This window comes from Triturus cristatus, chromosome 4_1 (genome assembly GCF_964204655.1).
Source record: "Triturus cristatus chromosome 4_1, aTriCri1.1, whole genome shotgun sequence".
Lineage (NCBI taxonomy): Eukaryota > Metazoa > Chordata > Amphibia > Caudata > Salamandridae > Triturus > Triturus cristatus.
Genome location: NC_140585.1, coordinates 820916987 through 820941213, shown reverse-complemented (window position 1 = coordinate 820941213; position 24227 = coordinate 820916987). Strand labels below are relative to the sequence as shown.

At 45.9% G+C, this 24227-nt stretch overlaps 1 protein-coding gene across 2 annotated transcripts in view; it reads left to right on the top strand.

The window, feature by feature from the left end:
* Positions 1 to 24227, top strand: part of CPM (carboxypeptidase M) — a 283079-nt gene that overhangs the window by 242536 nt on the left and 16316 nt on the right. For both annotated transcript variants that reach the window (XM_085653479.1, XM_085653480.1), the window contains exon 7: positions 11570 to 11722. In XM_085653479.1, the coding sequence (XP_085509605.1) occupies positions 11570 to 11722 (153 nt within the window). The remainder of the gene's footprint in view (positions 1 to 11569; positions 11723 to 24227) is intronic.

Genomic DNA, 24227 nt, shown 5'->3' with positions numbered 1-24227 from the left:
CTTCTCCTGGCGGGCCCCATCACAGCATGTTCTACAGACGATTCCTATGGCTTGCTTCTCTGCTGCTCCTGGGTGGACTGCTGATATCCATGGGCTGCTGCTCTGCTGCTCCTGGGTGGACTGCTGATATCCATGGGCTGCTTCTCTGCTGCTCCTGGGTGGACTGCTGATATCTATGGCTTGCTTCTCTGCTGCTCCTGGGTGGACTGCTGATATCTATGGCTTGCTTCTCTGCTGCTCCTGGGTGGACTGCTGATATCCATGGGCTGCTTCTCTGCTGCTCCTGGGTGGACTGCTGATATCCATGGGCTGCTTCTCTGCTGCTCCTGGGTGGACTGCTGATATCTATGGCTTGCTTCTCTGCTGCTCCTGGGTGGACTGCTGATATCCATGGGCTGCTGCTCTGCTGCTCCTGGGTGGACTGCTGATATCCATGGGCTGCTTCTCTGCTGCTCCTGGGTGGACTGCTGATATCTATGGCTTGCTTCTCTGCTGCTCCTGGGTGGACTGCTGATATCTATGGCTTGCTTCTCTGCTGCTCCTGGGTGGACTGCTGATATCCATGGGCTGCTGCTCTGATGCACCAGGGTGGATACATCAGCGCATATACTAGGTCGGTTGTATAATGCCTATTTCGCTGGATTGGCACTCTGTTGCTGCTGAGTACAATCCTCAGTGCACATACTATTTATTTTATAATCATTTTATAATTATTCATTCCTTAGGGGTTGCTCCATGACAAGCCTGAATCACATACTATGGCAGTTTGTATGATGTTAGCGTGTCTGGTGTCCCATGGGTCACCCTTTAGGGCATATATTGTGGCCGCTCTACAAAGCTTATTCCTATGGCCTGTTCCCTGCTGCTGCTAAGTATATACCTTGGGCTTATACTACAGATGGTTATATGCCGTTTTTCCTCTACTGCTCCAGAGTGGTTCTTCTCACAGCATACTCTACAGCGGTTTGCATAATGTCCATTCCTAGAATTAGTTTCTTTGCCATTCCTGGGTAGACTCCCAAGAGCATATCTAAATCTGGTTTTATGGCAGTTGCGTCGCTGGTATTCCACCATGGACCTCTCAGAGCATGTACTATGGCTGCTTGTACAATTTCCATTTCTATTGATTTCTACTCTTCTGTTTTGGTTGGACTTCTCAGGCTTCCACTTGGCTGGTTGTATTATGGTTGCTCCTCTGCCTGTCCTGGAATCCCTCAGAGCATATACCATTGTGGGTTGTTTCACGCCCCTTAATACGTATCACTCCTTTGCTGCTCCTGTTGGACTCTTCAGAGCATGGGCTATGCCTGGTTCTATAATGTCCACTCCTAAGGGCTGGTTTTATAGTGCCCATCCCAACAGATTGCTGTACATTCTATGGCCTAGTTGCATGTATTTGTACTCCTCACAGTTTCTCCATGCTGCTCATTGGGACACTTCTCAGATCAAGTGCCGCGGCTGGCTGTATAATGCCCATACCCATGTGTTACCCTTTCTCGCTCTTCAGGCATATACTATGGCACGTGATATAATAGCCACTGTAAGTGATAATACTTAGAACATATACTATTGCTGATAATGTCAATTTCTTTTGGTTTCCTCTCTGCTGCTCCTGTTTGAACTCCAAAGCATATATAGTTGATTGAAGTTTGTAAATTCCAAGGGAAGTACCTTTCTGCCTCTTGCACTCTACTAAGCTCCATATTCAGTGTGGTTTAGACTGTTTCAAAAGACCACTCCAAAGACGGTAGGTATCTGCATGAGCCACTGCGTCTGTTCTCACACTCTTCCTAAACATAAGCATATGTACAAGTGCAAAAGATGTGTTTTAAGCAGTTGCTGCCCTCGAGGCATGACCAGTGGCGTCCTCAACCCCCCGCTTTCACAATTTATGCGGGGGTAGTGTTGACAATCATAGTTATTTATGACCCTGTCCTGGCTGCAGCTCTGCAGATAAAAGCTATTAAAAAATCAATCGTAAAGGAAAATGACAAACAACAGAGTGATAAGGAGTTACCCAAAGCAAAGACATTAAGAGAGAAAGAGAGGAAATGAAAGAGGCAGTGGGAGAGAGGGTTAGAAGGAAGAGCAACAGTAAGGACATATAACAATAAGGAAGGAGCTGTGGAAGAAAGGGTGAATGCAAGGATAAAAGGACTGGTGTATGGAAGGGGAGAACAAGATTTACATGGGTGGGTGAAAGAAAGTGCCCGTAATGATGAAAGGCTGGAGTTGGATGAATAGACGGCTTGATGGAAGGGTGGATTTATAAAAGGAGGGTGAATTGGTCGATGAATGAAAGAAATGAATGGATGAATGGGTAAAACTATAGAGGACTGGTTGGAAGTGTGAGTAGAAGGATAAATGCAAGACTGTTGATCAGAGGATAGATGGAACGAATGGCGAAAGGATGGATGTAGGGGTGGAAACATGAAAAGATGGATAGTTGGATGGATGCTTGACAGGCTTAAAGGATGGAGAAATAGATGGACAGGAGGCTGGCTCAAGGGACCTCATCTAGAGTGGGTAGAGTTAACTCGTTTTGCTCATCTGATGACTTTCAAGGGATGGATCAAAGTTAGGGAGTATTTTCATTTTCTGGCTACTTCCTTGGACATACCACCAAAACACATCCACACTGTGCTCACACGCACCATACATCCATACACTAGCATATAGTGCATAAGCATCCTACCTCTCACTTCTTTTCCCTTCAGTTTGCTCCAAGGTGCAGTGACATAACACAATAAGAGCACAGCTGTGATTCATCATTTGGGTCATCTGAGGTCTGTCCAGGAACTAGTCCAAGAACTAGTCATGTTCAGGCGTGTGGTGGGCTACCTTCACCACTTCACTCTGGGATTCTGCAGCCTGGAAGTTAATAGCAAATGGGCTCAGGGCGGAGAAAGATCTTTTCGGGGGCAGGAGGTGAGATGACCCACTGATGCTGGGAGGAGGGACACAATGTTCTTGGGGATCGAAGAGCATCGTTGAGCCTGAGAGGTCTCGCTGCTTCACAGGAGAGGGGGAACGAAACTCCAAGTTCTTGGATGAGAGGTGGAGTTGCTGGACAAGGGAGGACCTATAAAGATAATTGTTACCTTTCACGCGTAAACCACTTTACATTTAGTACTTGTGGTCAACATTTATAAGGAGAAAAGTGAACCTCAAATAGCAGAGTACAAAGAACATGACAGATTACATGGCCTAGTGCCCCTGATATGAGACAAATTGAGCTCTCTGGTCAGATCGTTAGCCTAGAGTCCCTTTTAAGTCCTCGTTGCTCTGCCTTCTGTTGCAGACCAGTGTTCATCTTAAGGAAGTACAACTACATGTTCCAGAAGAGACAGCTGGCTGGATAGCTCACTTCAGACATGAGTTTTATGGCTGATGACAAGTTGATCCTCAAATCTCCCTCCATCTTATTGAATAACAGGACAGCTCAGTCAACAAAAGTTTCAGCGTACACTAAGGGGCAGATTTATGTTTGACTTGCGCCTCATTTACGCCGCCGTTGCGTCACTTTTGCGACGCAGCAGCGGCGCAAATCCTGTGGCATGGTGCGGGGTATTTACAACGTGACGCATCTGGGAGATGCGTCACGTTGTAAAGCCCTGCGCCACATGTAGGCGTTCCAGGGCAGGTGGGGGCGTTCCGGCGCAGGAACGCCTCCTAAAAGTGGCTGAGTGAAATCTACAAGATTTCACTCAGTCACTTTTAAGCCCATGCTGTGTCAAAACCCTGCGCCTGCTTGAAGCAGGCGTAAGGATTGACGCAGCATTGTGCAGATAGGGCCCCCCAGAGCATTGCTGGAGCTGTGTCGCGCTTGCGACTCAACTCCAGCAATGCGCCACTTTTACGGCACAGATGCGTGACGCATCTGTGCCGTTTTTGCCCCATGGTGTGCCGCATTATAAATGCGGCGCATCCATGGTGGCGGAGCTGGGGCGCAAAATAACTGGCGCATCCCTGCTGATATGCAGAGATGCGTCAGTTATTATAAATATGCCCCACAATCTTCAGAGCACTGTACCAACCCTTACTTGGAGGCCGTAATTAAACCACTGAAATTACCCTCAAATTAGATGACATTTTTATTTACAAAATATTAATCATACACCTAAACTATACTGAATTTGAATCGTAGGTATTATTACCAAACTCACTGGTGCTCTGGGATGATAACAGACGCATTCTGAGGTGAATAAATTGTGTAAAGTAGTTGGTATGCTCCCATTTCTTTCATCTCACTTTCTAAGGAGTAGGTCACTGCTTCCAGAATCGTCTTTGGACCCAGAAACATTCCGAACAAACAAGCCAAGGGGTATATTATCAATAGACAGCGATAAATATCGCAAAGTGTGCTTTGTGCTTTTTTATTTATCGCCGTCTATCGCTGGAATTTATCGCCCGGTTAGCACATTATTAACAACGCGTATCACCGAGGCAATGAAAATACCAGCGATAGCGGCTTTATCGAGGGGATATCACTGGAAATCCTGCGAAATTACTACATAGATGGCGAAAACGTTGCTAATAGGCCAAGGTGCACTTAGCCTTATGATGAACCTGCCATAGGATAACTAGGGTAAGTCAGCATTTAATCAGACATTAGCTTTTGGCGAAAACCACGGTGTTCACCAAAAACTAACGTCTGATAAAATGCTGTGGGCCGCCTTGTAAATATCGCGATTTGCACTTAGCGATATTTTACATGTCCTTCTGTGTGAGGTACGCCTAGTGACACCCACTTTTCATCTCATTAGAGATGCAAAGCGAGGCGTCGGGAAAACGGCTGCTAACATGCGCTAATGCATGTTAGCACCACCTTGTAAATAGGGCGAAAAGATTATCTCCACTTTGTTGGCTTTTCAAACCAAAAAAGCGGAGATAAGGCCCTTGATAATATGCCCCCAAATAGCTCCATAGACTTCAATGTCATCCGCCTCCTAGCAACCCTGCACACACTCCCAGCAATGGTTCACAGTCACCCACTGACTTCAGTGTCATTATCTTCCAGCAGGGACTGACATCTACTGGCTTCACTTACATCACACTTCCAACATTGCTTCACCCCCATTGGCTTTAGTAGTATTCCCTTCCAACATACCATCATATTACGTAAAGCATTGGGTCCCCACTAGAAACTAAATGGAATCAAACCCCTTCATCACCCTTTAAAAATTAAACGTGATTGACTTCAACAGCAATTCCCTCCACAAACCCGCATCACACTACCGTAACCAATGGTGGAACTTCACTGATTTAGATAGGATGAAACGTTTTACTCCTGATTACGTCACTGGCAAAACCCTTGAGACATATGCATCACTCTCCTAGCAAAGTGTATCCTCCAACGGGGCAGCAACAGACCTTCCACAGTAGTTATTTTAATGGACTTCAATGGGGTTATATACATCATAACACTCGCCTCCTGTAGCTTAAATGGCATTACATTCTCAACAATGGTCCACCCCAGTTGACTTCAATGGCTTTACGCTCCAATGGGCATGCAAAGCCCTTCTACCAACGGTTCACTTCCATTGACTTCCAGTGCACCCTAGCACCACACTCCCGACAATGGTTTCCCTTCCCCTATTTCAAAGCCGTTATGAGCCTCCCATCAAGGTTTTACCGCTAGAACCTTAATGGGGTGAAACTACTACTCCCTTCACCCTTTTAGCAAATTTTCAGCTCCAGTTTGACAGTACTATTAATGACAAAATAATATTCTAGGTTTGACTTTACTGATGTGCAACAATAATTTAAGACTGCTCATAATGAACAAAAGACTGCTCATAATGGTGTGCAGCATCATTGTTGTTAAAATAACATAGGTGGTTTTCCTGAAATTGACAACTTGCTTGGTAATCAGCCAACGTGCACTCATAGCACCTCCGGGCACTGGGAATTCACGTGGTCCTCTAATGTGACCCGGTTCTTCACCGTTGCTGCATAAAGTAGCATGCTGGAAAGAACTGGCAGCGATGCTTCCTGTGTCTGGCCATCAAGGGTAGTTACTGTGTGGGTCATTAAATATGCTTATTGAGTGAGGTCATTAATGTTGTTGTGAGAGGCCATAATGAAAATGTACTGCCTAAGCCCACTGATGCATATCATTCCAGGGCAACCGAGGCAACTGTTGCATATACCGCCTAGGAGAGGTTTGCCAAACACAGTCCCTGGAGGGTCTAATCCATCATGGAATTTCAGAGACTTTAGAGATAGGCCCTGGAACATGAGGCACGAAGTTCAAATCAAGGACTGCTCAAAGTTCTGTGATTCTGAGCAAATCACTCAATCTCTGTGTGCCTAAAAAATTGTCATCTAGTCAGGTTGTGTTTTGAAGTGCTCCAATGCACTTGGGTCAGCTTCATCACACTATATAAAAAACAAGCATTGGCATTGCCAATAGGTCTCGTCTTTGGAACCTTGTGTGTTTCGCCAGAACCTTTGGCTATGTTGTTGAGCATTGTGGCTGCTGTGCATCATGCTGAAAAGTTATAATAAAAAGTGATAAGCATTTTTGTTACTTTTATACAAACCAAGACGACATTATATACAACTGAATAACCTGATTAAAAAATGATTTTAAAATAAAAAATGTCTTCTAGTTTTTTTGTAGTTGCACTGCTGGCAACTTCTTCCTGCCTCTTCTCATGCTTGTTTGTTATGAAAAAAATTGTTATGGGGGAGCGGGACATAAATAACGGGGGAGTGGAGGTTGGAAAACAGTAATTTAATTAAAACAGAACACGAGCAGTGGACGGACACTAGGGGAGAATCAACAGAAGCCAGATTCCGAGGGCAGACTGACGTGATGCTTAGGTGATGTTTAGGTGATGCTTAGGTCTGTGTAATTATGTGGCACTGAGTGGTAATATGTGTAGTGTATTTATGTTGCACTGAATATAGTAATTGTGATGTGTGATCATGTGGTACTGAGTGGTATTATGTGGAGTGTATTTATGTTGCATTGAGTTGAGTGTAATTACGTGGTGTGTAGTTATGTGGTACCAAGTGGTAATATGTGGAGTGTATTTATATTGCATTGAGTAGAGTGTAATTATGTGGCATGTTATTACGTGGCACTGAGTAGTATTATGTGGAGTGTATGTTGCATTCAGTAGAGTATAATTATGTGGCGTGTAAATATGTGGCACTGAGTGGTATTATGTGGAGAGTATTTATGTTACATTGAGTAGAGTGTAATTATGTATTGTGTAATTATGTGGAACTGAGTGGTATGTGGAGTGTATTTATGTTGCATTAAGTAGATAGTAATTATGTGGTGCGTAACTATGTCACACTGAGTGGTATTATGTGGCGTGTATTTATGTTGCATTGAGTAGAGTGTAATTATGTGATGTGTAATTATGTGGTACTGAGTGGTATTATGTTGATTGTATTTATGTTGCATTGAATAGAGTGTAAATATGTGGTGTGTAATTATGTGGCATTGAGTAGTATTATATGGAGTGTATTTGTGTTGCATTGAGTAGAGTGTAATTATGTGGCGTGTAATAATGTGACACTAAGTGGTATTATGTGGAGTGTATTTATGTTGCATTGAGTAGAGTGTAATTATGTGGCTTATAATTATGTGGTACTTAGTGGTATGCGGGGTGTATTTATGTTGCATTAAGTAGATAGTAATTATGTGGTGCATAACTATGTCACACTGAGGGGTATTATGTGGAGTGTATTTATGTTGCATTGAGTAGAGTGTAATTATGTGGCGTGTAATTATGTGGCACAGTGTTATTATGTGGAGTGTATTTATGTTGCATTGAATAGTGTAATTATGTGACGTGTAATTATGTGGTACTGACTGGTATTATGTTGAGTGTATTTATGTTGCATTGAGTAGAGTGTAATTATGTGGTGGGTAATTATGTGGCACTGAGATGCAGTGGTCATGATGAGTGATGCTGTGGTACGCTGAGTGATGCTGTGGTGCACTGAGTGATGCTGTGGTTGCGCTGAGTGATGCTGTGGTTGCGCTGAGTGATGCTGTGGTGGCGCTGAGTGATGCTGTGGTGGCGCTGATTGATGCTGTGGTGGCGCTGAGTGATGCTGTGGTCGCGCTTGTTGCTTCACGATGACACACCAGCAGCAGCCCAGACATTTCTGCATCTAAAAATACACGCTAATGTCTTGTTCATGTAGTGCTCGCTGCCCGTCTTTGTACAAAGCTGTGGCGTGAATCCATCACTGAAACTGTAGTGAATGTCAGTCAGTGCGCGCTGTTCTGGCTTTGAAAGGCGGGTTCTCACGCCCTAACCCTTCTCCGTGTGCTCTGCTTTCCCTTTATTGCAGATATAAGTCAACATCAGAGGCAACTTCGACTCTGAGCGAAACACTTTTATATCACCCAGGAAGGAGATTTACAGCTTTAATTTCCACGTGGTGAAAGTGTACAACAGGCAGACAATTACACGGAAAGCATGCACGCTATATAACAGGCTTAACATCACAACATATGCTGCATACGCCAGTATTTAATGAGGTGCGATTTAAACATGTTATGTAATCCGAACTTGTAAAATGTACATATACCCATAGGGTTATTGGGCGCTAGTAAGGAGTCTGAAAGTGACAGCAGTAACAGGGAAAACAAGCGCAGAGTTTAACAAGAAAAAAACGTGAACACCATCTGTTTGCAATTACCGCCAACGCGATATTTGGAAATAGATAGGGTTAAAGCTCACTCCTGCGGACCCTAGGCCATCGACCAAACAAGGCGGGACAATCACCCACCTTGCACCAATTGCGTGCTGTGTTTTAAAAAAAAAACACATGCACAGGCCAATTGCGGGCTAAGTAAAAAAAGCACACGCACGAGCGTGTGTTCAGAGCTCAAAAGTCCTTACTTAATGCCTTGCAGTGCAGCGCATGCGCGCTGGCTCAGGCGAGACCTAAAAATGAAACTCAGTGGTGCTAATTTATAGTCAGTGGTGTAGGAATGTGGCTCTGTATATACTGTTCCCAAATAGGTACAGTGTGCAGAGAGTCCACAGTCCCCAGATGTTTGGCAGAGGCTAACGTTAGATATAACCTTACTCTCTAAAGTGGTAGCTTGGTCGAGCAGTAAGGCAGTATCAGAGGACAGTGTAAAGCATTTGCTGTACACACTCAGTCAGCAAATGGTCTCACACACTCAAGAACTGAACTCTAGGGCAATGGTTTGTATGTAAAAATATATGGTTGTTTTATTTTAGAACCAACAATAGGTATCAAAATATACTTTCTCAGAGTCACAAGGTAGCCAGGTCCTCTGGGGTTTGTGAGGTTGATGGCCACGGGAGATGCCGGGTTTGAGCAGGAGCAGGTTCGAGGCTCGACAGGCCGGTAGGGCTGGGGCCAAAGCAGTTGGTGTCTTCCTCTTGTTAGCAGCTGCACGGCAGGTCTCCTTGCTTCTTGATCTTCTTTGCTGTTTTGGAATCTGGATCTATGGAAGGAAGGTTCAGGGTGCCCCTAAATACTAGATTTAGGGGTGTTACAGGTAGGTAAAGGGCAGGGACCAATGGGTCCGTGTCCTGGGGTGGGTACACCCCCTATCCTGCCACTCTCCTGTGGGAGGGAGGCAGTAGCCTAGTCCGGATTGGGCAGGGATTCCCATCTTCAAGATGGCGAGAGCCCGGAGATGTGCTTCACCTCGCCTCCCCCACCTGAGGGGTGGGGTTGGCAGAGGCTGGCACACCCCCTTTCCTTCCTTGGGGTTTCCCGACAGAGTGGGGGTCAGAACCGGTAGGGGCCAGTTGCTGAGTACAGCAAGTGGCCTGGAGAAGCTCACAAAGGCGGAATTCCTTTGAAGCTTCCCCTGCCCATCCTGGGGGAGGAGATCTAGCACCTCAGCCAGGATGTGCATTGTTGCAAGCCCAGGAGAGCGGATGGCTCTCTACCCAGGGGTCCAGCAACATGTCTGCTGTGTGGCAGCCTAGGCAGCCCCTCAAACAAGACGTGGATTGTAGGTTAGGTTCAGGGGGCATCTCTAAGATGCTCTCTGTCGTGCATTGTACATTAAATCCCACACTGGCATCAGTGTGGGTTTAATGTGCTGAGAAGTCAGTGCAGCCATCATTGTGCTGTGAAGTTCGTGTTGACGATCTTCCAGCACCATATACTCTTAAATGGCAGAACTACACTCACAGTGCCCAGGAATAGACCTGGGCACTGTAGGGGCACAGGGCTCATGCACCTGTGCCCACACCACTGGCTTCTGGCACCCAGATAGCTGGGGGGCTGATGTATGCCAGGGCAGTGTATGTTGTGGGCATGGCACACAGGGATGTGTGCCCTGTCGACTCTCTGTTTGGTTCTGCACCCAGACACTCAACCTGCAAAGGCATGGGGTGTGTGTAAGGGTACAGGGCCCCTAAGGGTGGCACAATAAGTGCTGCAGCCCTTAGGGGCCTTCTCTGGTCACAGTGCCCGGGGTACCTATGCTACGATTTACCAGGGGCTGACCTGTGGCCAGAGATGCCAATTGGGTTTAGGTTTCAGTACAGTTTTAGGGAAGGAACATAGGCCCTGGGCACCGGATTGGCAGGAGCCCAGGGCACACTCAGTCAAAGTACATCAGCAATTCATCAAAAATTGGGGGCATACCATGCAGAAAGAGGGCACTTTCTCACAAGTAGTCATCATGATTCTAGACCTAGGACCACTGAGATGTATATGCCTAGGGCCGTTGATACAGGTTACTGCCTGGCTCATTGATGCATGTCCCCATCAGCAGGCACCAGCGTGCGCTGTATGGGATCATTGATGCTAATTGATGTGTGGGATCATGAACACATGAATCGTATTCTCCTTTGACTCCATTTGCCAGAAAGCCTCTTAGATCTTGTGAACTGAAGGACTTCAACAACTGAACATATGTCACAATTATACATTAATTAATATGCTTAACCAATCACGAGTCATTGCGAATATCCAGATTTTGGAGAATATCAAGGTCAAGTCCATTGCATCTGTAAATGCTGATTTGCAGTGGTCGGTTGGTGCAAAGGTCGGTGCCAAGATCACACACTGCCAGTTTGGCACTATTGTTACTATTTACGATGGCTCAAAAATTAGCCCCAATCCTCGAAACCCCAACATTTGGCAAGAGAAATGCTGTTTGTTTTCCCGATGCCGAATCATAGCAGTTTTTGACGCTGAACAAAATCCGAAAAGGTAAATAAAGATCATTGTTATTAAAACAGATGGGATTTTAGAAGGGATTTCAAATGTATCAACTATACAAGAATGTCGCAATTTCCTGCCATGTTAAATAAAATGCAAACCCAAAATAAATTAGTTTAAAAAAACAAAAACGTAATTTTGGGGCATATTAGTGTTAGCGCTAGGCACATGCAGTTACCTTGTTTTGACCCAGTTGGGCAAAAAGCAGCTGCCACCCTTGGGCGTATCCCCCTTAACTCAGGTCATTATTGTCTGTCCTCATTGTTTGCGAGGTACTGTGTACCCTTTGTGATATATGCCCTATACACAACACTTATCTGCAGGCTGCTTGTTCCAGAAGAAGGCTCCGTGATGCTCTAACCCCTATGCCTTCTTCTAGGCGGCATGCAGGACTATAACTACGTGTGGGGACAGTGTTTCGAGATCACCATCGAGTTGTCCTGCTGCAAATATCCACCTGCATCGGAGCTTCCGGACTTCTGGACTCAAAACCGGGAGGCCTTACTGGAGTACATGAAGCAGGTCCATCTAGGTCAGTACTCTATGAATTATGAAACCCTTATCGGTGTTATCTTTGCTGCGGAGGTGCAAGTGAATACAAGCAAGACAACCAGAGTGCTGTACATGACCAGTGTGTCAATGTCAGTCGAAGGAATTTTCTTCACTAACAGGGAAAGTGTGGAAGAATAGGTGTTTTTTGTTTTAAAAAAACTTGTGTCATATATTTAGCATCGTCATGCTACACACTCCACACTAGTCTATGTGCATCAAACAAAAGTTTGACTATGGTGCACTGGTGAGATGTATGTTGTCCATGTTATATTTGCCTCACTATGACATGACATAGGATATATACATGAGCATGTTATCGTGATAAATCTATGTTGCAATGCATGTTACAATGTTTTATTGTATGCTTCCTACTCGCATCATATCTGAATAGTATGTAAACAAAAGCACAACTGTCCTCCACCTTTTCTTCTGTCTCTCCCTCTCATGAGCATGTCTGACTAATGGGAACCTTGTTTTATTCTTTTGTAGATTTATTTATATAATTTGTCCTCTTATACTTCTGTTTCCTTATTCTGAAAATCTCAATAAAATTACTTGAGAAAAAAACAACAAAAACAAAGATGAGCAAGCTGCTTCCCTGGAGTTCTGTAGGATTGTAGGAAACAGGTAGTCAAATAGGCTGCATGTTAAATGTGGTTTGAAACGTCCAGTCCAAGTCTCTTAGCAGAAAAGTATTTATGTGGGTGGAAAGGGTGGTGTTGACATCATTAGGCGCACCTGAGTCCAGGGAGGGCCAGTTGGCTTTGTTGATTGGCCCTGCTGCTACTAAAGCTACACCAGACACTAGAAACCTAACAGGCTTAATCTACAGTGGCTCTCGTTCTTAAACAAGCTTCTTTTTTTGGCTTGTTACCATGCTAGAACCTTTTTTTATAGAAATAAGATGTTATAGAAGGCACAACTTTGAAGAGAGCTTTGTGTGCCCTTAGTCAAAACTTCCCCAAGGATCTAGTCTTGGCCACAGGATTGTCAAGTCTTTCCTCCCCTTATCAAAGATTAACGGATGACATACCAGATGAAGAACACAAAGTGGCAGTGAACCCAGCATTGCAGTGCAGAATGTTAGGTGGAGGACACACACGGCCACCTTCTTTGTGCTTCTTGCCTCGAACTGCTCCATCATGGCAACAGAGGACTCTAGGAAGGCAATTGTACTATTCTAACACGAGTCCTAGAACATTTCGCAAAAGTCCAGCTCTCACCAAAATAATCTAGGAAGCTTATTTTCTAACCTAACCCCAATCCTGGAATATTTAGGGAGAGTAACACTTTCTTCAAATATTCCAGGAGGCTTATTTACCGCTGTAACTCCTGTCTTGAAATATCTTGGGGAAAGTAAAAATTCCCCAAGGGTTTTAAGAAAGTGTTGAAAAGTAGTATATTTACACTGTGTAAAGCGCTGCTCTGAGGCCACTACTCAAGGCAAATACTGTGACTACCTACATAGGCTCAGATACCTTATATACAAGAAACTATTTACAACCGTAAAACTGCACGGTATGTATCCCTAGTATACTGACAGTAGTGCTGTAATGCGCCAGCCACAAAATACGTCAGATACTCCTGCACCTTGTCCTCCATTATCTCCCAGAAAATATAGGATTGTGCTCCAATGAGTTGCAATACTCTGGATGAAATATACAAGTTACTTACCTTTGGTAATGCTCTTTTGGTAGTGACTCTGTTAGACTAGGAATCCTTGGTGCGATTTCCCCTGAATTCTTGCGTTCTGACCTTTTGTTTTGCTGACTTCATTTTTGCTGACTCTTGGATTCTTGGCACTTTACCACTGCTAAGCAGTGCTAAAGTTCATATGCTCTGTTATCAAATCATGGTAACATTGGCTCATCTATAATTGGCATATTTAGTTTACATATAAGTCCTTAGCAAAGCGCACTGTATATGCCCAGGGCCTGTAAATTAAATGTTACTAGCGTGCCTGCAGCACTGCTTGTGCAACCCACTCCTGTAGCCCTTTAAACATGGCAGAGGCCTCCCACTGCAGACTATGTGTTTTCAGTTAAACTGCCATTTCGACCTGGCAAGTTTGCCAGGCCCAAACTTTCCCTATCATTACATATAAGTCACCCACAAGGTAGACCCTCGAAAGCCCTAATGACAGGGTGGAGTTTATTTAAACGGTAGACTATATACTTTTGAGTTTTACATGTCCTGGTAGTGAAAAACTGTTACATTCGTTTTTTCCTACTGCAAGGGCAATCCCTCCCATAGGTTAACATTGGGGTTGCCTTAAAACATCTTTTACCTTTAATTTCCATTTGGAAAAACATAGAGATTAGGATTTTGGTGTCACTGGACTCATAATTTAAAATCACAATTTATGGTGAATTCTGATTTTAAATTGTACATCTGAAAATGCCACTTTTAGAGAGTTGGCATTTTCTTACTTTAACCATTCTGTGCCTCTGAATACATGTCTGGGTTGGGTGACAGCTGGGCTTTTCTGCATTCCCTCTAGTCAGTCACACACAAAGGGAGCTTTGCATCCTGATGGCCCATCACCAGGCTGATTGGCCTATTTGAGGTAGATTGGGATGGAGATGCTGACACTTGCACCTGAATAGGGCTGTCAGCCCCCACTTAAAGAGCTGCTTACCCCCTCTTTAGTCAGTCTGGATCCAGGGCAGGAAAGGCAGGGACCTTGTGATCTTCAAAGGCCTCTTTGAAGTCTCCCCACTTCAAAGGCACAACTGGGTATACGTACTGGACCCCTGACACCATCAAATGAGAACTTTGCTGGAACCAAAGGACTTTCTACCAAGAAGAGCTGCTACCTGCTTTGCTGTGCTTGCCTGCTACCTGCTTATTCCTGTGCTGCAGGAGGGACTGCCATCTTGCTACCTTCTTTCCTGTGTTGGCCTGCTGCCTCCTGCTTCTTGCCTGGGAGTGAGAAGCGCCAATCAGCAGACATCCCTGGCAGGCTCGATGGCAACTCATCGCTGCTTTGAAGACATCCCTGTGGTGCTCGACGACGATGCACAGCCTGCAAGGTAAAGGCATTCAACAATGACCTGGAGCCACGACTGAAAGGCTCGACTTTGATGCATCGACCGGACTACGTGAATCGGAACAGATGCATCAAGTCTTCGATGCCCACACTTGCTCCATCCAAGGTACTTTTTCAGCAACCCCGCGTGGGTCCTGTAGCCAGCCTTCTGTCCATCACGGTTGTCTGGAAACCTTTATTTATTTATTAAATTTGTAAGGCACAACAGCTACCCAAAAAGGGTTTCCCGGCGCCGGAGCAGATCAAAGATTGTATAGCAGCTTAAGAGATTACTGGTTAAAGAGCCAAGTCTTCAGTGATTTGCGGAATTGAGGATATAAAGTTTAGTTTCGGGTAGCTGTGGGTAGGGAATTCCAGAGTGAGGGACCAAGGTATGCAAACGATCTACCACCCATCCGAGATAGTCTGATTCTGGGCACAGAGAATTTCCCTTGAGTGGATGAGCGAAGGCATCGGGGGGCACATAGGGGCAGACCAGAGACTGCAGATACTGAGGGGCAGCACCTATTTTGATTCTGAACATGTAGCTCAGGGCTTTGAACTTGATTTGGTTCTCCACCCTGAGCCAGTGCAGGTCCCGCAGGTGACTAGAGACAGAAGTGGCTCTAGGAACCCTGGAAAGTAGTCTTGCAGCAGAGTTATGAACCATCTGCAACCTATGAGTCACCTCCTTGTTGGATCCTAGGTAGAGAACGTTACCGTATTCCAGTCTTGAGGTGATTAGTGCCTGGACTACTGTTCTCTGAGTGGGCTCAGGCAACATCCAGATGATCTTTTTTAGCCACTTCAAGATGGTAAAGCAAGTAGCGGCTACCTTGACTGCTTGATGATGCATAGTTAGCGAGTCATCAATAATGACGCCCAAATTGCGGACTTGATTGGAGGGCAGAAGAAGTGCACCCATCTCACCGGGCCAATGTTGTGGGCCCCAGAGATCTTTGTTTTTACCAAGTATCAAGACCTCGGTTTTCTCTTCGTTGAGCTTCAGGTAATTTGTCTGCATCCATGATGCAATTTTACCCAAGCCCAGTTGTAGAGGGGATGAGTGAGCCGCACTCTCCATAGAGAGAGAAAAAATAATCTGGGAGTCGTCCGCGAAGGAGAACAAGGACAACCCGGCATCTTCCGCAACATCAGCTAGAGGTCTAACGTATAAATTAAAGAGTAAAGGTCTAAGAATGGAGCCCTGAGGTACCCCATAGGGTGAAGGATGGATATCGGAGCTGGCTGTCGGGGAAAAGATTTGGAAAGTACGATTGGCAAGAAAAGAAATGAGCCAATTTAAGGCTGAGCCACAGATGCCTAACGGTCTTAAAGTTTTTGCTAGCACGGTGTGAGATAACCTGTCAAATGTTGCGCTCAGGTCCAGCAAAATAAGGGCCACCGTGTCTCCAGCGTCCAGATGATGATGCAGTCTTTCCGTTACCCCCAGTAGGGTTGTTTCAGTTGAGAAACCAGCTCTAAAGCCCGATTGGGATGGGTGAAGGAACTTTTTGCTTTCAACAAAATTAGAGAGCTGAACATGGATATGTTTCTCCAGTATTTTTGAGAAGGCCGGTAGCAAGGAAATGGGACGATAGTTGGAGGGTAAATCGGGGTTAGCGCTGGCCTTTTTCAAGAGTGGGATCACCATGGCGGGCTACCAGTCTGGTGGCACTGTGGCTTCCTGTAAGGAGGCATTTAAAAGGTCCATAATAACAAGCAGGGATGGCGGCACAAGCTGCTTGAGCACAGACATAGGCAAAGGGTCCCTGGGCGATCCTGATTAGACACTGTCTAGGAGTCCTTTAAAGGAGGCAACATTCAGTAGGGGCCATGTGTCCAGATTGTTAGAAGGTGCGCAAAGCGCCCTGACCTGGTCAGGATAGGTACTGTCCGCTGAGGGTAGTGCAGATGCTAGTTGGAGGGAATTGGTAGGCTGCAATGGAGGTGGGTTGTCACACCGCAAGCTCACTATTTCTCTGGACAAAAAAGGTAGCCAGATCATCACATTGTCATTTATTTAGTGGGTGGGGGCCTAGATTGGGTTGTGGAACCAGCGAGCTCCTTGACCATACCAAAAAGAGTTTTGGAGCAGTTCAGAGCATCAGAGATGGTTGTAGAAACATACTCAGCATGGGCTGACTTGCAGAGATTGTGATATACCTTTTTGGCCTTTTTATAAATAATTTTGGATTCGGAAGCATAGTTCCTTCTCTAGCTGCGTTCCAGCAATTTACATTTGGCTTTCTCTGTTTTCAGAGTTTCAGTAAACCAGGAAGCTGGGGGGCGATGATTATTAACCCTTTTTTGGGAAAGAGGAAGACAGGTGTCAATGGCATTGAGAAGCCATTTTTGCACGGTGTCAGAGAGCGTATTCACCAATTGTTTAGAGATGGGCCTGTTAGATCACAAAATAGTGTTTAAAGCAGTCATGTCTAATTTTTCCAGTCTCTAGTTAATGTCCTTAAGGTAGGAGTAGCAGACACAAAGTTATCTGGGGGTACCAGATGGAACCTGGTGATAAAATGGTCAGACCAGCATAGGGGGAGCGCTAGGAAGCAGTGAATGCTAGATAGACTGGAAAAATGAGGATCCAGTAAGTGACCCGCCTCGTGCATGGGGCCGGAATTGTGTAGGTTAGTGCTTATGGCTACCAAATCAGAGATGAGATTTGTGCTGATTTTACATGTTGGGTCATCCAGCTGTAAGTTTAAAGCACCCAGAATTGAAAAATTGGCGGTGCTCATAAGCAGAGGGTTTATTAGGCTGGGGAATGATGAGGCCCAAGGAGCGGAAGGCCCGGGAGGGCGGCACACAAGTATTCCAGAGAGGGTGAATTTCGGGGTCAGGGCCAGTTTGAATAATGCTGCCTCACTATTCATGAATGATAAAGGTTTGAATTTACACCGGTAATGCTTTTTTAAAATAATAGCAGTACCCCCACCAATTATTGGGCCCCTATCCTTCCTGACTATAGCGCAGTTAGGCGGTAAGGCGACAACAACATCAGGGCCAGAACTCTCATGCAACCACGTCTCCGTGAGAAATACGGCATTTGGTTGGTCATTGATCAAAAGATCAAAAATGTCGGCTTTATGCTTCGGGAAAGAGCCTTAGTTAGTGCTGATGAAAGAAAATTCCTTGCGAGTTGGGGCTGCATGGTTGGTATTATTTTTCTTGCCCTTAGGGGTAGTTGTGTGTCCCTGGGTTGCATCAAAGGAGAACCGCAACATACGCATTTTTCCTCCCAGTTTCCTAGTTGTAGCAAGGTACAGTCGTGGAGCGGAAGACTGCGGTAAGCCATTTACTCCTGTCCAGCACAATCTCAAGTAAGCCTTACGTGCTATTGCCTTTTAAGCACCATGTTGCAGTTCTTAAAAAAATCATGTCTTGAGTTCTACTTACTGGATTTTTGTCATTTTGGGTTTGTTTTGCTCAGATTAAATTGTCTAATGTTCTAAACTGGTGTGGAGTCTTTTGTGGTGTTTTCACCGTTTAACTGTAATTCAAGTGTTGCACAAATACTTTAAACATTGCCTCTTAAGTTGAGCCTGACTGCTCTGTGCAAGCTAGAAAAGGGGGAGCACAGGTTCATTTAGGTTGTGAGGCTGACTTACCCTGACTAGGATTGTGGTCCCTACTTGGACAGGGCGCAAACCTCTGCCAACTAAAGACCCACTTTTTAACAGACTATAACAGCAGATTCCTCACCTTTTGAATATTCCCTACATATAAGAATAGATCCGGAAACCTTTGAGAATACCTCTGCATGCTGGTAGGTGGCAGCGTGCAGCTACGGGCTGATGATGTTTTGCTTTGGAAATTACGTGTAGAGCCTATATAGGCACCACTCCTGCTGGCGAACATCAATAGCTTTCATGGCTCTCCGTGGCCCCAGAAGTAGAGCCCCAAAAGGAAATTGATTGTAACCGAATGAGCAGAATTCTAGATTTGGGATCTTATTAATGGGTAGAAACCAATTCACAAAATGGAATGTGTGGTTAGATAGAGTCTCTACCAGAAAGAGAGTTATCAAAGGTAAATAACTTACTCTTCTGATAGAGACTTTTAACTACAGAACAAAACAGATTTTTTACCTTTTGAATAGATACCAAAGCAGTACCTATTTGGAGGCGAGTCTGTGAATTGGCTCAAACCAAAAAAGTCCTGCAGGACAGAGTAGGCAAAATGCCCTTCTCGACAAACATGGCTGTCCAGACAATAGTGCTTTGTGAACGTATGAAAGCTGCCTGGCAGATGTCCTGAATAGGAACTCCCCATACAAAAGCAGTGGTAGCAGTTTTGGCGCTGGTAGAATGAACTTGTATGCCTTCCGGAGGCTGCTTTGCGGCCAATGCATAGTAGATCTTGATGCAGAGTACCATCCAGCCGGAGAGGGTTCATTTTAAACAGCAGATCGTCCAACCCATGTTCTTAGGTACAATCCATAATAAAGCTCATTGCTCCTCTGGGGTCCAAGCGATACAGTCTTTCCTCCTTCTTAGAGGTGGTGAGGCAGAGCAAGGGGCACTGGTGAGTTGATGTTTCGACCAATGTGGAACAGTGTCACAACTTGTGACAAGAAGGCTTCTTGCGTCCACAGAGCCAGTTTGTCGGGAAAGAAGGTGATATATGGCAGGTTAACACAGAGCGCCTGAAACTCATGTTGCACTGAAGTTATCGCCACGGGGAACACTGTCTTGAGGGTTAGAAGCCACAAAGGACAGCTGTGAAGCGGTTCAAATGGAGTGCACATCAAGTATGAGAGGACCAAATGAAGGTACCACTGAGGCATGACATAGGGAGAGGGAGGACACACACGTTGTAGGCCTTTCAAAAAATTATGTGTAATTTAAATAATGAATGGTGGTCGGGCAATCATAAAAAGGCCGAAAGAGCTGACAGGTACCCTTTAAGTGTACCCAGAGAAAAAACTTACCAGGCAAGGGACAAAATAAACAACAAAATGTCAGGTAACTTATCCTTGAGGAATTTGATCTGTCATATGCCATACTAAGCCACAAATATGTTCCAACAACAACCATATACAGTTTTTGTTGAGGGACACCTGACTGCCAAGATGATATCAACCATCTCTGGGGGAAAAATCCAAGGCGTTCAGCTGCTGAACCTCCAAGCATGAAGGTGGAGATTGCAAAGGCCTGTTGAAACAGAAACTACGCCCAGAGGGGTAGCCTGATCGGAGCACACATCTCATGCCCAGGAGCTCTGGATACCATACTCTCCATGCCCAATTCAGTGCCACTGGGAAGACTTGGGCCGGGTCAGTCCTGATCTTCTTTAGAACTTGGGGTAGGAGAGGTATTGGTAGGAAGGCATACAAGAGTCCCGAGTTCCACTCTAGGCAGAAAACGTCTCCTAGCGAGAGATGCCCTGAAAACTCCAACCTGCAAAACTGCTGACATTGCAAGTTCTCTGTGGTGGCGAAAAGATCGAGCCAAGGTTCACAGACAAAGCCTTGTATCACTTCCGGGTGCAACTGCCACATGTGATCCGCTGGTCCATCCTGGCATTCAAAGGTCCTGCCTGGTGGCTTACCACCAGGAACATGTCTTGATGGTCCAGCCATCTTCAGAGGATTAGCGCCTCCTGACACAGGGTTCCGGACCCAACCCTGCCCTGTTTGGTGCAATAGCACAGGGTGATGGTGTTGTTCAAAGGCACCTGTACCACTCTTTGATGGATGGAAGCAAGGCTTCCAAGGGGATGGCCCTTAGCTCCACAGGTTAATAAGGAACCGGGACTCTTCCTGAGACCTATGATATTCACCTATCCCAGGTGGCCTCTACAACCCACCAGAGAGGCATCGTTCACCACTGTCAGCTCTGAGGGGGGTAGTGAAAGGTCTCCGAAATCTGCTTGCGGTTGCAGAGGTCCCCTTGATGTTGGGCCCACTGAGACTTCAGAACCCACTGCAGACCAGCTGGATGTATGAAGCCATCAATCCCAGCAGCCTAAGAGTTGACTTCACTGAAATCCAAGACAGAGGCTAAAAGATCGAGAACATGGCCTAAATGTCCTGGACTGTCTTTTCCAGGGTAAAGTCACAAAACCAAAATGTGTCCAGAATAAAGAGGAGTGTCTGACAAGGAGTCAGGAAGATGACAGGAGGTTCGCTGTAATCTGGAGGTGGTTGACAACTGCCTGAGGCGAGCCAGCCTTCAATGGCCAGTCATCGGGGTAGGGGAACACTGGGATCCCTGACCACCGAAGGTGTGCTGCAAATGCCCCCATCACTTTTGTGAAGAACAGAGAGGCACTGTTGAGAGCAAACCACACTTAAAATTCCTCTGCCCCATCAAAACCGCAAGTAGCGCTGATGGGACTGCAGGACGGGTATATGGAAATAAGTGTCCTACAGACCCAGCGCCACCATCCAGTCTCCACGATTTAGGGGAGACAAGACCTGGGCCAGGGTGAGAGGCACAGATCTAATGTAGGACTAAGGCCTCCGCCCTTCTTCAGCACCAAGAACTTGCAGGAGTAACAACAGCAACTTACCTCCAGTGCAATCACCCTCTTGATAGCCCCATTGGCCCAAGGGGCATGCACTTCATGCTGTAAGATGTACTCCATTAGCCATTCCAGGGACAGTGGAAGGTGTGGCAGAGCAGCCAGGAACGGGAAGGTGTACACCCTCTGAACAATTTGCAGGACGCATCTGTCTGATGTTACGGCTTGCCAATACAGTAAAACCCACTGGATTCTGCCGCCAGCAGGTGGCTGTGCTCTACAAAGGAAACGCTAAAGGAGTTTGGCTGATGGGGCCACTGGAGGGGGCCGGAGGGGCAATATAGTAGACTGGCCAGCACATTGTCCCTGACCACAGGACTGGTGCATACCACAACCCCAGGTACGAAAAGGCTAGGAACCTGCTGAAGGTGGAGTGGCTGTCCGTATATAAGCGTGGTAAGATCTAGCTGCTGCATGAGAGTGCATGGCCCTGTTATCTTTAAAGCACTCCAGAGCTGAATCCCCTATGCCCCTAAAAGGTTTTATCCCATCAAAGGGCATGTCCATAAGGGATGACTAAACGTCACTGGAGAAACCAGTGGTTCTCCACCAGGCATGGTGACAGATGGCTACACTGGAACAATGGCCCAGCCGAAGGAGTCCGTGGAGTCCGGGCTGCAACAAATGTAGAATTATGCTGCATCATGTTTATCTTGTATAGCCTGAGTTAAGGTGGGACGCATGTCCTCAGGAACGCTCGACAGAATTTGAGACACATTTTCCCAAAGAGTGTGGAAGTAACTGCATAAGAGGCAATTGGCATTGCCTGAGCACGAGGCAAAGTTGAGGGAAAAATACCCTCTTCCAAATGGTCTGAATTCTATCACACTCTGTCTGGAGGAGCAGTGGGGAAGGCATTTGGGTTATTTTTGCTGGTAGAAGCTTTAACTACTAAGCTTTCAGGTGAAGGTTAATGTGTCAAGAAGGTAGGATCGCAAGGTACCAGCCAATGGCGCAGCACAATTTGGCGATTCACTCAGGGCCAGAGCAAGGTTTGGCACAGGACCCTTGGAGAATGTCGGTGACAGTCTTGTTAAAGAGAAAAAGGGGCTCAAAGATAGTCTGATCCGGGTGCAGAACTTTAGTTGAGACGTTAGTTTTCGCCTCCATTGTGGGGAGTTGGAGGTTGAGACCCTCAGCCACCCTCCGCATAACCATTGCAAAGGAGGAGATTTCTTCAGTGTCAGGCTGGTAGTAACATTAGGCCAGACTCAGGAGAGGTGTTGAGTGCGCTTGCATCCTGGAGGTTCTTCTAATAATTTTCCCTTGGTAGGGTTGCCCAAGGGCACCCCCCATCATAGTCATTATCAGTGTTCGAACCAAATAAAGAATGGGATGTTAAAAGTCAGGTGGTGTAGTCAAAGACTTTGGATCAATAGGCATCAGACGTAGTCTCGGTTTAGGTCGGCCCGGCGCTGACTCGGAATAAGAGAGCACAATGGGGGCCTCGTCCTCCTGCATTGATGGAGTAGGCATCGGTTGACATTCTGGGATCCGGTGTGGATCGTGGAGCCAGAGGCTGAGTCTGTCAGCCTCCGAAGAGGCTCTGTGATGTTTTGGAGGGTCCATCTGGTGCTGAGGGCAAACCAGCCAGTGCTAAACCAGATAGAGGGCCTCTCAACTCCTTGAGGCCCACAGGCACACTAGAGAGAGTCGGAAGGGATCCGAAGAGTCAAAGGATGGGCTCGTGGAACTCTTGTATTTGCTTTGTTGTCACAGACGGTCCCGGAAAGTCAGGTTGTGCTGGAACTAGTTATGAGTGGGGCTTCGATCTCGTCAACTTCTTGAGGGAGATCTCCTCATGCCTTCTCTGGTGTACGAGAGTGGTGGAAGGGGCAGAGTCCCACTTCAATTTTTTATGTTTTTTTTCTTGGACTTACACGAGGATTTGCAGTGCAACGACGATCGACCTCGGGACTGACTTCTGGACTGGGAATTGGACCGACCCTTGAACATGGACCAGTAACTGCGCGGGGCTTCAAATATTTGGCGCCATACAATTTCTCCTCATTGTCCCATATGGCTTTCGGATTCATCGACGGGCAGTCACTGCAGGTCTTAAAGTCATAGCTCGATCCTTAGCACCACTGGCAAACCTGATGGGGATCTGAAACAGGCATTTGTTTGCAACAGTGCCTACAAGGTTTAAACCCGGCAGTCTTGGGAGGTGGCATTTCCCTTGGACACTGGTATTTAAATTGAAAATTCTGCGGCAAAAGGGTCTCTATAGAAACGAAAAGATGCTCCGGATCCACATACTGGAAAAAAAGAAACTGACAGTTCGCAAGAGTGGTGCCTATATTGGCTCCACACATCATTTCTGTAGCAGAACAGCATCAGTGCGGATCCGCTTGTCGTCACCTACCAGCGGGCAGAGGTACTGCTCAAAGGATTCCCGATCCAGGCTAACGCTGGGGGAATATTCAAAAGGTAAGGAATCTGGAAACTTTTTTACTGGATTCAGAGTTGGGAAGTTAGGACTAGCAACTGATAGTGATCACAAAAATATAGAAGCTCTGACTTTGGGCATAAAACAGGGAACCCTTTCCTGCTTTTCTGTAGGTAGTGGTGGAATGATCATTTGCTCAGACTTCACTGTGTTCATGTGCATTAGCGAACATCTTAATCAAACATATGGACTGCAGGACTGCTCTACTTAGACCCTCTTGTCTCTTTAACCCCCTTTCCTATTAGAAAGGCCCGATTAGTCGTCAACCTTCATGTAGAAGGTCTTGCTGGGATAGAGAACTTGTTAAAAATATGTGAGATGTTTCTGAGGCTATGACCTTGACTATGAGGTGGGGTAGCTTTTGATCCCTACTAGTAATTCTGTAAATATTGCACCCCTCAAAATATTCCCCTGGCACAGTTTGGCAGATCAAACATGCTAAAATATATCAAGGGAAAATGTGAAACATAT